This window comes from Emydura macquarii, unplaced genomic scaffold (assembly GCF_026122565.2).
Source record: "Emydura macquarii macquarii isolate MOO-44397 ecotype Brisbane River unplaced genomic scaffold, CSIRO-AGI_Emac_v2 contig_2938, whole genome shotgun sequence".
Classification (NCBI taxonomy): Eukaryota; Metazoa; Chordata; order Testudines; family Chelidae; genus Emydura; species Emydura macquarii.
This window is the reverse complement of record NW_027133075.1, coordinates 140,839-158,817: the sequence shown is the minus strand read 5'-3', so window position 1 is coordinate 158,817 and position 17,979 is coordinate 140,839. Positions and strand designations below refer to the sequence as shown.

At 48.1% G+C, this 17,979-nt stretch overlaps 1 protein-coding gene across 1 annotated transcript; it reads left to right on the top strand.

The window, feature by feature from the left end:
- Nucleotides 1–9,414: 9,414 nt before the first annotated feature.
- On the top strand, nucleotides 9,415–10,353 carry LOC137167578 (olfactory receptor 52P1-like). The gene has a single exon (XM_067569792.1). It carries the CDS (start codon nucleotides 9,415–9,417, stop codon nucleotides 10,351–10,353), a length of 939 nt encoding a protein of 312 aa, XP_067425893.1.
- The last annotated feature ends 7,626 nt before the right edge of the window (nucleotides 10,354–17,979 follow it).

The following is a 17,979-nucleotide window of genomic DNA, read 5'->3' as shown; positions in this document are numbered from 1 at the left end:
TGGGAGTGGGCCATGGTTTGGGCCTGAGGAATACCCATCCAAGCCATGGAGGGGGCAGGCATGTTAAATCTGACCGCCTAGATCCCGTCAGAGTACCCCTCCTTGGCTCCTTCAGTGGTGCTGCAGTCGTGGTGGTGCAGGGAGGAGTGGTATCAGTCCTGCCCCCAAGCTGTACCTGGGTTTCCCTCTGTGGTTTCCCCTGTGTGGAGCAGTGCTGTATCCTGCCTTGGGGGAAATCCCTGGAGGACCTGCATGTATGGGTGGAGCTCACCTCTGTCCTGCCCTTCCTCTCCAGCGCTGCTCTTCTGCCTCTCCTCTTCACCCTGGGGAAGCCCCTCTGAGTGAGTAGCCCTATTCCCCTCAGATGCAAGGCCCGCACGTGACAGTGTGGCAGTTGAGGGGCCGTTTCTGGTGCCCCATCCAGGGTCTCAGTAGCATGTCCTCTACTCGGCAGGGGGGAGCCCAGTGCTATCTCTGCCAGGTGATGCCCTGGCCCAGCATGGCGGGATGCTGGGAGCCCTGAGACTCAGGTGGTCACCGCCTAGGCCAGTGGCGGTTTCCCTAGTTGTCCAGTCCCTGTGGCCACCCCTGCTCCTCCAACGCATGATGTCACCCCTGCTCTGGCCCTGAGGGTGGCCCCCTGGAGCACCCAGACAGGATCTGACCCCGTCTATAATCTCATTCACCATCCCAGGCTGCCCCAATTCCAACACTATGCTTGATGCCAGAATCATCTCCATGCTTTCTAGTCACTTGTGGTCCCCACAACCTCCGCGCCTCCCCAAGCTCCCCACAGCTCTTCCTCTGCAGGGATGAGGTGCCCCCATGTCCCACCTGCTCTCTTTGCTGGGGGGATAAGTGACGGTTTCTTTCTGGTGAGGGAAGCAACACACGCAGTGGCAGATGCCAAGTCACCTGTGCTGTGATGCTGCTCTTATTACAACCACACGCACCGTGTGTGACCTCGGGGTCTGCTACAAAGCAACAATGAGCAAGCTGAAAAACATGCACAGTATATAACGAGAGCTGGCAATACTGGGTCATGTCAGTGTCTAGATGAATACAGTTGCCATGCGCAGGAGCCACTCGGACACAGACACTAAACCAGGGAATCTCTGGGATCATTTGTTAGCCAGTTCTGTTAGCCATTACTGGGGACAGTTGTACGTACATTCCTCAGGGTGGAGATTTTTTGGGGTCACATCAGTATTTTTCTTCTATGAAATATTCATCCATGTATCATGGGAAACCTCACACCTGTGCAGAACACACCTAGAGTGTCGTTTTTTAAAGCTTCAAAGTCACATGAGACATTTTCCCAGTGGGAATAAATTCAGCACAGTCATGAGTAAAAAAAAAAGCCTTCAGTTAGGCTCAGGCACCAGCTTGCAGACAAAATGCCTCCAGCTGACTCCTGTCTGTGCTGCAGGGACGTGTTCACGGAGCCCCAGGCCAGAAGGGACCACTGGGATCATCTAGTCTTACCTCCTGTATAGCAGAGGCCAGAGACCTGTCCCCAAGGAATTCCAAGAGCAGAGCTTATAGAGAAACATCCAACCTTGGTTTAGAAATTCTCAGTGATGGAGAATCTGCCATGACGCTTGGTAAATTGCTCCAATGGATAATTTCTCTCTCTGTTTAAAAAGTGTACACCGTATTTATAGTCAGAGTTTGTCTCACTTCAACTTCCAGGCATTGGATGGTGTTAGACCTTTCTATGTTAGCCTGAAAAGCCCATTACTAAATATTTGTTCTCTATCTGGGTAGTTGTAGACTGTTATCAAGTCACCTCTTAACTATCTCTGTGTATCAACATGAATCTGTAATCGTGGACACCAAAACTGGACACATTTTCCAGCAGACGTTCCACCAGTGCCAAGGGAAGAGGTAAAATAACTTCTCTCCCTCTATTTGAGATTCTCCTGTTTATCATCTCAGGATCATATTAGCTCTTCTGGACACAGGATTATACGGGGAGCTCATGTTTAGCGAATTACCCCTTTATGTCCCCTAAATCTTGTTTAGAGTCACTGCTTCCTACGATAGTGTCCCCCATCGTTCAAGCATCGCCTACCTTCTCGGTTCTAAGACATACATCTCTACCTAGCTACATTAGAACACATATAGTTTGCTTCGACCCAGTTTACCATTCAAACCAGACCACTCTGAATCAGTGGCCTCTCCTCTCCATTATTTTCAATGCCCCAGTTTAGTTGGCATCTGCAAACTTTATCAGTATTCAAGAATGAGAAGGGTAAGTAGAGGGTTGCTGACGGGTTTCTCCCTCTTACCTCTGTTAGTTAACAAGGCAGAATAGCAAAAACATTTTACTAGTTATATCTCAGAGAAAGGTGGATGTCTTCAGGAATGTGTCTCACCAAAAAAACCAAAGGGAAATAAAAGAGAACAAAGTCCCCTGGTCTGATAATGTCTGTTTCCATGAGCAAAATGTGGCTCATTTCCAATGGAGGAATTGCATTGTAGATCAAATCTATGGTTCATCTTGTCAAATGTCCTCTATCTGACAGCAACAACACCAGGGGCTGCCGAAGAATGTGTTGCGGGGATAACCTGACCATCATGAGGGTGTCACCTTAATGCCTAACAGCCAGAGAATAGCTTGTGCCCTGAATCACAAGATGCACAGGCTTTCCAAGGTATTTATTTAGCTGTAACTATTCTAAAGGAAGATTCTTATTATCCATGTAAATGTCCAAAAAACCTTTCCGGTTCTTCCTTATCCCTTGGCCAAAACTTCATCTTGTGCAAATGAGTTTCTCTGTCTAATTATGCACTGAGTGAAAAAAGCATTCAGTTTTGAATTTATCATGTTTCAGTTTAATTGAATGTCCTCTAGACCTTGTGTTATGAGACAGGGAGAACACATTCTTTATATTCACTCTACCAGTCAGTATTTAATAGATTCATCTCAAATCCCCTCTTATTTCTCTTCTTTCTAAGGTAACAATCCCACACTTTTCATCCTCTTTCCCTAGGAGAGTTTCCCCAGGCCCTTGACCTTTCTCGTTGCCCTTCCCTCAAACCCTCTAGTGATGTAATATCCTCTTTGGGAAGGGTGCTCAGTACTGCACAGAGAAATACAGAGTAGGATGAATCATTGAGTGATTGATTTCATGGCATTGTATTTTCAGTATTATTCCCCATCCCACTCCTCCTGTGTCACAAGGTTTTCCTTAGTTTTTATCCGTGCTGTCACTTTTAGTAGGGCTCCACAGACCTGTAAACCATTACACCAGGTACCTGCCCTGAGGTCAGACAGTTAAATTAGAGCCTTGTTCGGTGTTTGAGGAGTTCAGGTTTTTCCCTCTAGTAAGCGTGTACGTTGCACTGTTTGACATCGAACATTATCTTCCATCATGCTCCTCATTCACTGGGTTAGTGAGCTCCCTCGGAGAACATCTCTGGACTTGACTTGTCTATTATATAGTGCCTATCTTCAAGAAAGGGAGGAAAGAAGATCCAGGGAACTACAGACCGGTCAGCCTCACCTCAATCCCTGGAAAAATCATGGAGCAGGTCCTTAAGGAATCCATTTTAAGGCACTGGGAAGAGAGGAAGGTGATAAGGAACAGTCAACACGGATTCACCAAAGAAAAGTCGTGCCTGACCAACCTGAATGCTTTCTATGAAGAGATGATTGGCTCTGTGGATGTGGGGAAAGCGGTGGACGTGATATACCTTGGCGTTAGCAAAGCTTTTGATACTGTCTCTCACAGTATTCTGATCAGCAAGTTAAAGAAGTATGGGTTGGATAAATGGACTATAAAATGGATAGAGAACTGGCTAGAGCATTGGGCTCAACGAGTAGTGATCAATGGCTCCATGTCTAGCTTGCAATCGGTCACAATCAGAGTGCCCCAGGGGTCGGTATGGGGCCGGTTTTGTTCAACATCTTCATTAATGATCTGGAGGATGGGGTGGATTGCACCCTCAGCAAGTTTGCGGATGACACTAAGCTGCAGTGAGTGGTAGATACCCTGGAAGGTAGGGATAGGATACAGAGTGACCTAAACAAACTGGAGGATTGGGCCAAAAAAAATCTAATGAGGTTCAACAAGGACAAGTGCAGAGTCCTGCACTTAGGAAGGAAGAATCCCATGCACAGCTACAGAATGGGACCGACGAGCTAGGCAGCAGTTCTGTAGAAAAGGAGCTGGGGGTAACAGTGGATAAAAAGCAAGATATGAGTCAGCAGAGTGCCCTGGTTGTCAAGAAGGCTAATAGCATATTGGCCTGTATTAGGAGGAGCATTGCCAGCAGGTCGCGGGAAGTGATTATTCCCCTCTATTTGGCATTGGTGAGGCTGCATTTGGAGTATTGTGTCCAGTTTTGGGCCCTCCACTACAAAAAGGATGTAGACAAGTTGTAGAGAATCCAGCGGAGGGCAATAAAAATGATGAGGGGGCTGGAGCACAAGACTTATGAGGAGAGGCTGAGGGAACTAGGCTTGTTTAGTCTGCAGAAGAGAAGAATGAGGGGGGATTTGATAGCAACCTTTAACTACCTGAAAAGGCATTCCAGGGAAGATGGAGCTCAGCTGTAGATGACAGAACAAGGAGGAATGGTCAGAACAAGGAATGACAGAACAAGGAGGAATGGTCATCTGTAGATGACAGCACAAGGAGGAATGGTCTCAAGTTGCAGTGGGGGAGGTCTAGGTTGGACAATAGGAAAAAGTTTTTCACTAGGAGGGTAGTGAAGCACTGGAATGGGTTACCTAGGGAGGTGGTGGAATCTCCATCTTTAGAGGTTTTTATGCTGAGGCTTGACAAAGCCCCGGCTGGGATGATATAGCTGAGGTTAGTCCTGCTTTGAGCAGGGGGTTGGACTAGATACCTCCTGAGGTGCCTTCCAACTCTAATATTCTATGATTCTATGTTTATGACTAAGCTGGGGCAATCTATGCTGCCCTCTGTCAGAGAGAATATCGGATGGGAGGGACTGTTACTGTGTGCGGAAATCCTATGTTTGAAACAAGGATGCACAAGAGCCTGTCCAGGTGCATGTCGCGGTCTTAGTGATTCAGCACTGAGCTCATCAGCCGGGAGTAGCAGCAGATGCTCAGATTCTATGACAATGAGCAGCAGCACAGAAATGCTGATAGATAAATGAGCACGTCTAACACTTGGCTCTTCTTTTGTCTCTGGGGTTTTAGCAGTGCAAGACCTCTCTAGCAAGTCTGCAAGACTTAGTGCCCTGACAATCTGAGCCTCTGTTATTGGTATTTTTTCACTCTCGGGAAAGCCCTTAGGCTGAAATTCTCCAGGGTCTTATTTGTACTCCCCACTGCTCACGGAGCACAGGGAATTGTCCCCGAGTCCTGGCCAACTTGAGAGTCCACAGGGACTGTATGAGGGAATCATAAAGGTCCTTGTCCAGCACTGTGAGTGTCAGACGTGAGATTCGTACACCGATTCTCAGGTCACAGTAAGGAGATTTCTTCTCTCTGCTGCATGGGATTTCGGTGAGTTGCCTGTTTCTGCAATAAACTTAGTGCCAAGGGCTCGGGAAGGGTTCAAGCCAAGAACAATCTGGGAAGGAATTCTCTTTCACAGAGACTTGTATTGTTTAGTATTGTTAGATATACTAAGGGATTTACCTCTTAAAATGCAGCTTAAGATTTATTGTAAATAGTTTAGACAAATATTTGTTTTTAAGATAATTTCCAGTGTCCTTACATCTGTGTCAGTATCTTCCTTTTTTTTGTCTGTGTGTTTTTTTCTCTGTTTTTCCTATTCAGCAACTTTACTGCCAGGTTAATACGTGTAGCCAAAACCTTTTCAGTGGCTATCTGTGATACCCGAGATTTCACAACACGAATGGGTCACACAGGGTTTTACAGACTGGCCAGATTCTGCTCTCACATTCTGCCTTCAGTGGCTCACTCCAGATTGATACTGGCATAACTGATGAGCAAAATCAGGATCCCTGTGTTTTGAAATCCCCATCTTTCATGCCTCGTCTCAGGGTGACACATAAATTGGGGATCTTCATTCAGACTCTTTCAGCACCCTAACAGAATAGCTCTCGCTGCTGCAGGGCCTAAAGCCAGGATCTTCACAGCAGGGAGCCTAAAGTTCCACACTAAGGGTGAAATCTTGGTCCCGTTGAGATCAATGGCAAAACTCCCACCCGGGACAGGATTTCACCCCAAATCCACATTGGGGACTTAAATGAAAGGACTCATTTTCACCGGAAATGAACCTCTAATGACTTCAACTGGAGTCAACCTGCGGTCTCTAAGAATGGGTGAGCTCATCTGGACCAGAGAAGAATGGACAAGATAGTAGCTAAAATATTAAACTTACAGTTGTCTGTTTCCTTTTGTCTCGGGTTCTGTAGAGGATGAGAAGCATCAAAATGCAGTCAAAATAAAAGCATGTTTCTGGCTTAAAGGAAACCAGGCAGTGTTGGAAATCTCACTGGGGGTTATCCAAGAACGCTCTGTGTGTGTGTGGGGCGGGACATGCAGTGTCCAGATCGCAGAAGCGCAGAGTGCTGAAAGAGGCGAAATAGGGAGTGGACATCCTGCCTAATTCACACACCAGAGAGGTGTAACTAGGCCTCCTGCGATCTCCCAGGACATGGGCGTATCTCAGGATATAATGTAATGTGGACACACTGTAGTAAATTTTCACTGACACCTTCCTCCATCCAGCTCATCCATCTCCCTGTGACCAATCTCACAAGAGTCTCGTGGCAATTTCAGTGATTGCCAAAATGGAAAAGCAACAGCAGGAAGTTGTGTCTGGGTTTCCAGCTGGCAGGAATTCGCTAAAGCTTTGTGTTGTTTTGAGGAAGAGTTACTCGCACTGGCTCCTTTTAGTCTCCACATTCTCTCTCCCCTCCCCTCGGGTCTGTCCCTCTCCTTCCCCTGCATGCGCTGAGCTACTGCTGGGGTTCCCTTCAACTCTGGACACACTGTGCAGGCTGCTCTTCCATCCCTCCCTTCCCCAGTGCAGCCAGACACAGTGTTTAACCCAGATCACTGAGTGGCAGCGTTGGATGTTGTGGAGCTTGGGAGGGGGCTGTATATGGACAGCTGGGTTGCACTGGGGTGGTGGGGGTGTGAGGGGTTGTACAGGCAGGGAGCATGGCTGAAATTCAATTTTCTTTCTGATTGTTGGTCCCAGGCCAGTGCTAGGAACTTTCCTGGCCCCACGTGTGTCTGGGCTGCTCTCAGGGCCTCTTTCCCCTGGTGAGCCATGGATTTGCAGCATGGGTGTCACAACCTTTCCTCTCTCTGGGGAGGAAAGTCACACATGCAGTGGCAGAAGCCAAGGCACCTGGTGATGTGCTACTGCTCTTGTTGCTTCCACACACACCGCGTGGGGCTTCGGGGGCCACTACACAGCAACAACGAGCAAGCTGAGAAGTGCTCACAGTGTATAATGAGAGCTGGGAATTCTGGGTCATGTCAGTGTTAGATAAATACAGCTGCAACTGGGACACAGACCCTAGAACCAGGAATCTCTGGGATCATTTGTTAGCCACCTATGTTAGCCATTAATGGGACAGTTGTACATACATTCCTCAGGATGGAGATTTTATGGGGTCATGTGAGTATTTTTCTCATCTGAAACTTTCATCCATGCAATGTATCTCAGGATGCCTCAGTCTTGGGGAAACACACCTAGAGTGAAAAGTTCCAGAGGGGTAGCCGTGTTAGTCTGTATACAGCAAAAACAATGAGAGTCCTGTAGCACTTTAAAGACTAACAATTTTAATTTCTGTTGTGGGAACCCAAACTCAGGGGTCCTTATTTACAGGTTCTTTTGCTCAGCGGAACGTCATGAAATAGCCAAACAACAGATTTAGCAAAGTCAAAGTTTATTCTTTACATAAAGAAGGTGATCCCTTAAAATATAAGGAATGACACCTGCTTCCAAAAAACAGACCGTATTTATAGAATGGTATAAACAAGTTTTTACACGTCACAGTTTCCATGGTCATACATACAAAAAAGTATTATCTAGCAATTTTCTAACTGAATACTTGCAACTTTCCTTATCTAAGTTACAAGGTCTTTCTCTGTATTCCATATGTACTAGTGTCTAGACCTCTTAACTATTTCATTACTACAAAACATTCTAAGATTAAATAACTGCTATCAAAACATTTTCTATCTCAGACTTTTTACAGTGAATTCTAAAATCAGTTCTCAGCAAAAACAGAGACCCCATCTTGTTTTCCCTTCACAATGGGGAAAACTTTCCTCTTTGCAAAAGAGGAATTGCATGGTGGAGCAGACCTATTATCCATCCAGTCCAGTGTCCTCTCTCTGACAGCGACACCCCAGGGCCTGCTGAAGAAGGTGTTGGGGGATAACCTCACCTTCATAAAGGTGTCACATTAACGCCTAACAACCAGAGATCAGCTTGTGCCCTGAAAAACGGGGGCATACAGGCTTTCCAAGATATTTATTTGGCTGTAACTATTCTAAAGGAAGAGTCTTACTATCCATGTAAAACCATTCTGATTTTTCAGTATAATTCCCAATCATAATCCTCCTCATTCCCATTTTCTTTAGTTTTTATCAGTGCTGACACTTTGAGCAGGGCTTCACAGAGCTGTAAACCATGACACCAGGTCCCTGATCTGAGTTTATATAGTTACATTGGAATCTTGTAAGGTGTTTGAGGAGTTCAAGTTATTTCCTCCAATAGGCGTATACGCCGCCCTGATTGCCATCAAACATCATCTCCCATCATGCTCCTCCTTCACTGAGCTTGGTCATCTCCGCTGAGAACATCTCTGGACTGGACTGTGACTTAAATAATTTGTTGCCATGTGAAAATCACATAATAATAGAATATTAGGTTTGGAAGGGACCTTGGGAAGTCATCTAGTCCAACCCCTTGCTCAAAGCAGGAACAACCCCAAATAAATCATCCCAGCCAGGGCTTTGTTAAGCTGGGCCTTAAAAACCTCAAGGGGTGGAGATTCCACCACTTCCCTAAGTAACCCATTCCAGTGTTTCACTATCCTCCTGGTGAAAAAGATCTCCTTAATATTCCACCTAGACCTCCCCACTGCAATTTGAGACAATTGCTCCTCATTCTTTCATCAGAGAACTACACTGAGAACAGCCTCGCTCCATCCATCCATGCATGTGCTCCAGCCCCCTAATAATTTTTGCTGTCCTCCACTGAACTCTCTCCAATTCTCCACATCCTTCCTGTAGTGGGGCGCACAAACCTGGACACCATACCCCAAATGTGGCCTCATCAGTGCCGAGAAGAGGGGAATAAAGTAGGCACCTCACTGCTCGCCCCCATTTCTAGGTTGTTACTAACTATAAAATGTTTACCGTGCTGTTTTTTATCACATGGGCTTCTCTCCTTTCACAGGAATCTGAGCATATCACATTCTCATCAGCGACCCAACAGCCTCATGTCGTCTTTCAACCTTACCTCACCCAGCCCGCCAAAGTTCATCCTAAACGGCATCCCGGGGCTGGAAGCTGCCCACATCTGGATTTCCATCCCTTTATCTACATTCTATATCATCAGCCTGTTGGGAAATTTCATGGTTCTGTTTGTTGTCGCCAAAGAGGAGACCCTGCACAAGCCCATGTACCTGCTGCTCTGCATGTTGGCGCTCACAGAGATCGGTGGGACCACCTGCGTCGTGCCAAAGGCACTGTGTACATTTTGGTTTGGTTGCAAAACCATCACTGTTGATGGCTGCCTCACCCAGATGTTCTTCCTTTACATGTTTGTTGCAATTCACTCAGCCGTCCTCGTGACAATGGCCTTCGATCGCTACGTCGCCATATGTGACCCTCTGAGATACGCCACCATCCTCACCAATGCACGAATCGCTAAGCTAGGGCTAGTGTGTTTGACACGAGCTGTTCTCTTCGTTCTGCCAGTGCCCCTGCTACTGCGGCGGCTGCCATTCTGCGCCAACCGCCTTATCCCACACACGTACTGCGAGCACATGGCTGTGGTGAAGATGTCTTGTGGGGACACCACAGTCGACCGGACATACGGCATGATGATAACATTTGTGATCATCGGGTTAGACCTGACACTCATTGGCCTGTCCTACGGGCTGATCATCAGGTCTGTCCTCAGGATCCCCTCCAAGAAAGCCCACCGGAAAGCCCTCAACACCTGCACAGCTCATATCTGTGTGATACTGATGTCTTATACTCCCTACCTCTTCACAGCCCTGACACACAGGTTTGGTCGGGGCATCGCTACCCATGTTCACGACCTCTTGGCCAACCTGTATTGCCTTGTGCCCCCCATGCTCAACCCCATCATTTATGGGATGAAAATCAAAGAGCTTCGTGAGAAAGTGGAAAAATACACCGGTAGAATGTGATTGCCTGGGGCCACTGACCTTAAACCTGCGTGACACAAGGGAGAGAGGATGTGTCCTCATTAATCAAGGGTGCTCTGATCCAATTTGGCTGAGCTCAGCCTTGTGGTAGTTCACAGTTTCAAAAGTTCCTCACACCTAATGTCTTATCACTCCATCACCAAACACTGCTCTCTCCATTGCTAAGTTCCATCTCTCCAACCATCATCTGATCTCTTTCAGAATGATGATTTCTCATATGCTCTCAGACCTATTTTCCATCAGGATGGTTGTTGATTCTCACCATTCCTCGCTCTCCGCCATCTTTGACTCTTTTGCCCCTCTCTGCCATCACAAGGTCCCCAACACTGCCATCCACCAAGGCCCAATAATCATTACCAGTCCTGAGTCTCCCCCAATCGATCTCCCTGAATCTTCATTAGCAGACACTTGGACTTTTCCCCTCTCCTTCGTCCACCCCAAAGCCATGAAATCTGCCTTCAATTATCACTTCATTGTGGTACACACATTGTACACAGACTGGGGACAAAATAATCATGAAGTCTATTTCATAGAAAAATCACAGAGGAAAGATAAATGATGGAAGAATCCCATGCACTGCTGTAGACTAGAGACCACTGTCTAGGCAACAGTTCGGCAGAAAAGGACCTGATGAAATAGTGAGGAAAAGCAAACAGAGATGAGTTACACAGAAAATAAACCAAGATGCAACCTCAGGCTTTCCAGTTCTATACTAGTCAAATTCTGATTTCTAATGGGAGTGACCTGTTGTCTCTGAAGAGTTTCCCATGTGCCCTCTGTCAACAAGGAGATTCAGTGTTTCCCAGACAGCACCTCAGCTAGACGCTGCAAAGTGGCACAGTCTGTGACATTTGGGCATCACCTAGACCAGTTAACGGGTCTGTCATCACCAGCCTTGTAATCTTGGGGAACTTAAGGCTGTGCTGTTATGTTCACAGCCCTGCACCAGTAACCACCCCACAAATATTGTGGTCCTACTACTGGCTTCCTGCAGCCGACTTACTCCTTGCAGGGTGATGCCAACAGCCTCTGCCAATTTGCCTCTGCAAATCCGTTCTCATCAAAGGACAGTCCAGAAGGTAGGGGAAAGTTTTTAGAGTTTCCACCATTTTCTCCCATGCTGGTGGAGGACATTATTTGAAGGACATTACTGCCCAGGAAGGAGTGGGATTTTAAAGCAGTCAGCCTGAAGGGGCTGGTCCTGAATTCAGGAGACTTGGGAAAATCCACAAGGGACTCTCTGAAGCAGCCAGGCTGCCGTCATTCGCCGTTTTTAGTTTGAAACAGCTGCCAACCCTCCGGCGGGGCACAAGTGCCTGGACTCAGGTTATGAGTTTGAATTTGATTGTCTGCTCAGAGCTTTGTGGCTAATGTGGAGCAACTCCTGCTGGGGCTTGTAGCACAGCTTGGATTAAATAAAAAAGCTGCGTCTCTCATTAAAACTTTCCTTTGTTATTTGATGTAGAGACCAATGTGTTCATAACAAAAGCTTTGTTTCAATACCTAGTTTAGGCTACTTTTGGGATAGTTTTTAAGGGATTCTGAGCCATGGAAGCAGTGGAAATCTGGCAACCGTATGGGGCAGAGCTAAGGAGAGAGCAGCAGCGTGAATGGAGCTGGGGGGAGAGCAGGAGTAGCCAGAACCAGAGGGGCCAGAGAAGCAGCCCAGAAGGCAGAGCTGTGCAGGAGGCAGAGCAGCAGCGCTGAGCCGGAGCCAGGGAGATGGAGCAACCAGACCAGCTGTGCCAAATGGGTGCCAGGGCTGATCTACGGCGAGGAGCTGTGGGGCCAGAGCTGGGATAGCGGGTGATGGCCCTGCGAAAGGAACATGGCAGCCGAACTTGGTGAGTGGCTGGGGAGAGCAAGGTGGGGCCCTGGGCATCGGCCTAGTGCAGAGAGACATCGCCAGACAAGACGGCCTCCTAGGCTGGCTTGTGTGTTGGTTCTGAGACACATAGCTCCACTGGGTGTGGCAGTGCCCAAACCAAATGTCCAGTTCAATCTTTCCCTTCTGGGAGGGTTCCTTCCCTTAGGGCTCCAGACCTGGGAAAGGTCCTTTGCCCTCTTTGGGCTGGTTTTTTCTCTCCCCCAGTCTTTGTACCTGCAGGTTTTCTCCTGCCAGTGTTCTGCTCCTTCTCCCAAACCCTCCTGGCTCTTGACAGCATCTTGCCTGCTCACGCACTCTGGTAGCTCCCCTCACTCCCACAACTCCAGCCACACCCTTTCTCTGGAGGGGAGGCTTTTAACTGGCGTCCCATCTCGCTCCTCAGCACGGACTATAAAATGATAGCCAAGGCCATCTCACTGAGGCTGGGGTCTGTGCTGAAGGACGTGGTCCATCCGGACCAGACCCACAGCGTGCCGGGCTGTACGATCTTCAACAATCTCTATTTGGTTTGAGATCTCTTGGAGCCCAGGAGTAGGAGGGGGTCTGTCATTCGCCCTCCTGGCCCTGGACCAGGAGAAGGCTTTCGACAGGATGGACCACAGGTATCTCCTGGGCGCCCTGAGGGCATTTGGCTTCGGGTCCCATTTCGTGGGTTTTCTTCAGGTGCTCTACGCCTCAGCAGAGTGCCTGGTCAAGCTCAACTGGACCCTGACTGAACAAGTCAGCTTCAGGCGAGGAGTGCGTCAAGGCTGTCCGCTGTCAGACCAGCCATCGAGGCCTTCCTCCATTTCCTTGAAGGTCTCTTCGAGGTTGAGGGGGTTGGTTCACTGTGAGACAGAGCTGAGGCTGGTCCTATCAGTGTATGCCATAGATGTACTCCTAGTGGTTCAGGACCCGGGGGACCTAGTGCAGTTGGAGGCCTGCCTGGCTATTTCCTTAGCCGCCACCTCCACCCGGGACAACTGGGTCAAGAGATCTGGCCTGATAGGAGGGGCCAGGTGGTGGATGAGCTCCCTCCTACCCGTTCTTCAAGCCATCCAGTGGTTTTTACCTTTCTGCCCAGCATCCCTCCCCAGCAGAGAACTGATACGATATACAGGGCAAGGTGTCTGAGTGGCTGCGGACGTGTACAGGACTTCTCCGGTGCCTTTCCCTTCCGGAGAGGTCTCTGGTGCTCAACCAGCTAGTCCTGTCCATGCTCTGGCACCAGCTCAACACGCTGGTCCCACCCTCAAGGTTCCTGGCCCACCTCCAGAAGACAATTCTGGATTTCTTTCGGCCAGGACTGCACTGGGTCCCTGCAGGGATCCTGAATCTCCCCATGAAGGAAGGAGGGCAGGGCTTGTGCTTCCTCCACAGCCTGGACCACACCTTCCACCTCCACGCCCTACAGAGACTCCTTTATAGTGCAGGTAGTCCGGCATGGAGCCACTTGGCACAAGCCTTCCTCCACCACCTCCAAGGGCTCCGATACGATTGGAAGCTCCTTTTGTCTCCATTCGAGAGGTCTTCTGCGAGATGTCTCTGAGCTGCCGGTCTTCTATCAGGACCTCCTCTGGACTTCCTGGAGCCTCTGCGACACAATCCCCAATGCTATCTGAATGTGGCAGAGTCCTACTCTCCAGTAGCCATCCGGTCTGTCCCATCATACTGCAGTTTAAGGGGAAAGAAATAAACGATGAGAGAAATGTTAAAGGGTTAAAGTAAATCACAGATATACAAATGATTAAAAGTCCATATACTTCAGGTTTCTGGAAGAAATGTGGAGTTGCAGGCTTGTAGAGTTTCCTCTGGTTCACATCCAGTACCTGGGTGGGTCTAAGTCCTTCAGTGCAGTTGCAAGATGAATTGGTCCAGAGATAGGTGTATGTTTGCAGACTGGACAGGAACAAAGACCAAATGGTTTCTCTCGCTTGATCTTATATACCCTCTGTCTTTTCTCCATGTGGCCTGTGAACTTTGCTAGAGCTAAAATGGAGTCCAGAGTCACATGGGCCAATCCTGGTGACTCTTCAGGTGTGCCTGAGTTCCAGTCACGTAAGCAGGTTCTGGTGACTCATTAGTGATGCTGGCTTCTCTCTCTGGTCCCCTTGTACCTGGGAAGGCCTTAATGGGCCATTACGCTGGCCATTGTTCTGCAGCCATCCTATCTGGGGTGTTGCCCAAACAGCACAATTGAAACACAATTATCTCAAATACATCTATAACTTCCCTTTCACATATTACACATGGAAATAAGTAATATTCTCTTACTTAGCATATCATAACCTTCCTAACCACACCTGACATGGCATATCCCACATGGATTATTATGATTCTGCCATGCTGATGTCACACAATATACTAACTGCCCCCCCCCCCGCCCCCTCAAGGCAGCCCGCATGACACAGGCCTCAAGGTAAAGGGAGCTGAAGCGAGGACTCAGATCCTTTCACTCTCTGATTCCACAGGGGCACTGGAGAAGCTCACAACAGCTGGATCATCCCCCCTCTTCCATTAGGGAACCGAGACAGACTGATGGGTTGGATTTTAGTGCCGTGTATCTTGTGAAACCATCACATCAATGATAAAAGCAGTAATGTGTCACTTTGGAGAGTTCTACATAAGGTGAATACAATATCACTGCGTGAGACAGCTTCCCGGAGACTAGTATCATATAAAGACATTTCCCTGCACCATTTTATTGTTGGATTTCAGCAGTAAACCTGACTGCTGTTGTTAATTTGGCTTCTTGAACATATTTCATAACAAACGAAAGCATGGTCCAGCAACTGACTATACAATTTATCAACAAGCAGCATGAATGGCTCATTCCTCTCAGATTTCGGTGTTTAGACATAATGAAGGCACACACAGAAATAATTCTTTGAGCAAAAATGGTGTTCAAGGCCACCAGCCTTCAGCATTAAAGAAATGAATGGAAAATGTTAGGGTTTTTTTCTCATTGCGCACCAAAGAAAGATGCTGGAAGTGGTAAATACTGTTTCAAAACTGCTACAGTCCAATGACACAGACCTCAGCAAAGCAGCACTCTTGCTTCCCAATGCCACTAACTTGTAGCCACATTTCAAACTGAGTTCAAAGAAGCCAAATGTTCATCAAGTAAGTTGACAGGAAAATGGGGCAGGCAAATCAAGGTTGAAGAAAAGCACTTGAGGAAGGCAAAGAGCCGTTTTGAGGAGCTACGTGAAGGTGTGCGATGGGGTGTACAAATGCCACACTGGGCAATCAGGGGGAAGGAACTGCTCTGGGCCAAGCCAGACCCACCATACTGCACCTATAGTAACTTCTCTGCCATCGAAAGCAGGAGACAACGACAGGGGACTGTGAGGAGCAGCTGTGGATCCCATGCTGGGAGGGAAAGCAATGCTGGCTTTGTTTGTTGTTGGTCTCTAGGAGGGTCGTGCGGCTGGGACTGTGCAGCCCCTGAGTAGAACTGCTATTCCTGGCATGCCCGACCAGCAGCATGGATGTTTATGGGAGAGGCAGATCAGACGTGGCATGTCAGAAAGAGCGGTCTGTCATCGGTGTGCAACTACAGCCTTGAACATCCTGACAGAGATACGCAGCAAGTGGGGTGAGTTTCAGGCTAAACTTAAATGTCCCTTTTGATTTGTAGCAAACACCTTTGACTTGGATGAAGTGACCTCAGAAGTGAACAGTTTTGTTCGACATCTTCATTAATGATCTGGAGGATGGGGTAGATTTCACCCTCAGCAAGTTTGCAGCTGATACTAAGCTGGGGGCAATGGTAAATACCCTGGAGAGGATACAGAGAAACCTAGACAAACTGGAGGATTGGGCCAAAAGAAATCTAATGAGGTTCAACAAAGAAAAGTGCAGAGTCCTGCACTTAGGACGGAAGAATCCCATGCACGGCTATAGACTGGGGACCGATGAGCTGGGCAGCAGCTCTGCAGAAAAGGACCTGGGGGTAACAGTGGATAAAAAGCTGGATATGAGTCAGCAGTGTGCCCTGGTTGTCAAGAAGGCTAATAGCATATTGGGCTGCATTAGGAGGGGCATTGCCAGCAGGTCACGGGAAGTGATTATTCCCCTCTATTCGGCATTGGTGAGGCCGCATTTAGAATATTGTGTCCAGCTTTGGGCTCCCCACTACAAAAAGGATGTGGACAAGTTGGAGAGAGTCCAGCGGAGGGCAACAAAAATGATGAGGGGGCTGGAGCACAGGACTTATGAGGAGAGGCTAAGGAAACTGGGCTTGTTTAGTCTGCAAAAGAGAAGAATGAGGGGGGATTTGATAGCAGCCTTTAACTACCTGAAAGGGGGTTCCAGGGAGGATGGGGCTAGGCTGTTCTCGGTGGTGACAGATGACAGAACAAGGAGCAACGGTCTCAAGTTGCAGCGGGGGAGGTCTTGGTTGGACATTAGGAAAAAGTTTTTCACTAGGAGGGTGGTGAAGCACTGGAATGGGTTACCTAGAGAGGTGGTGGAATCTCCATCTTTAGAGGTTTTTAAGCTGAAGCTTGACAAAGCCCTGGCGGGGATGATATAGCTGAGGTTAGTCCTGCTCTGAGCAGGGGGTTGGACTAGATGACCTCCTGAGGTCCCTTCCGACTCTAATATTCTATGATAGATACGGACCAGCTTAGAAAAGTTAGGTCTGCTAATAAATGTGCAGAAGTTAACTCTCTCACCTGTTCAAATAATAGATTTCAGAGGGGCAGTTCTCAGCTAGGTCCAGGCCAGAGCCTTCCTTCCAGAGACCTGGTTCTGGGCCAGGGGCACCACCATAGAACGTCACAGAAACCATCCTACCACTACACAAGACATTGTGTGAAATGCCTATGGCATATGGCCCCATACACCTACATTGTGCAACATGCAGGATTGAGGCTCAGACCACTGCAATCCTGGCTAGTGTCAGTGTACAGACCAGAGAGGGACTGCTTAGACATGGTAATCACACGTCCTCTCTCAGTAACTGATACTGTCTTTTGGTGGAAGGACCCAAGGTCAGTTTGTCCACGGGTCCCATTCTCGAGGTGGCACCCGTCACTTTCTCTAGTTACTGATGCCTTGGTGCTGGGGTGGAGGTCTCATGTGGGGAGGTTCAGGACCCAACGCCTTTGGTGCCAGGTAAAGCTCTTCATTCAAATCAATGTCAGAGAGCTCAGAGAGGTGTGGCTTACCTGCGAAATATTCCAGAACCACCTGGAGGGTAAAGGCATGTTGGTTCTTACAGTAAATACGACAGATATGTTCTAAATAAAGACAGTGGCAATCTGTGCTGCCCTCTGTCAGAGAGGCTATTGGATGGGAGGGACTGTTACTGTGTGTGGAAATCCTATGTTCGAAACAAGGATGCACAAGAGCCTGTCCACGTGCACATTGTGGTCTCAGGGAATCAGCACAGGGCTCATCAGCCGGGAGTAGCAGCTGATGCTCAGATTCTATGACAATGAGCAGCAGCACAGAAATGCTAATAGATAAATGAGCACGTCTAACACTTGGCTCTTCTTTTGTCTCTGGGGTTTTAGCAGTGCAGGACAACTCTAGCAAGTCTGAAAGACTCAGTGCTCTGACAATCTGAGGCTCTGTTATCAGTGAATCATTTTCTTTAATCTCAGGGGATTCTTGGACTGAAATTCTCCAAAGTCTATTTTCTGCCCTTCCCACTGCTCACAGAGCACAGGGAATTGTCCCTGAGTCCTGGCCAGCCTGAGAATCCTCAGGGACTGTACGGGGGAATTATAAAG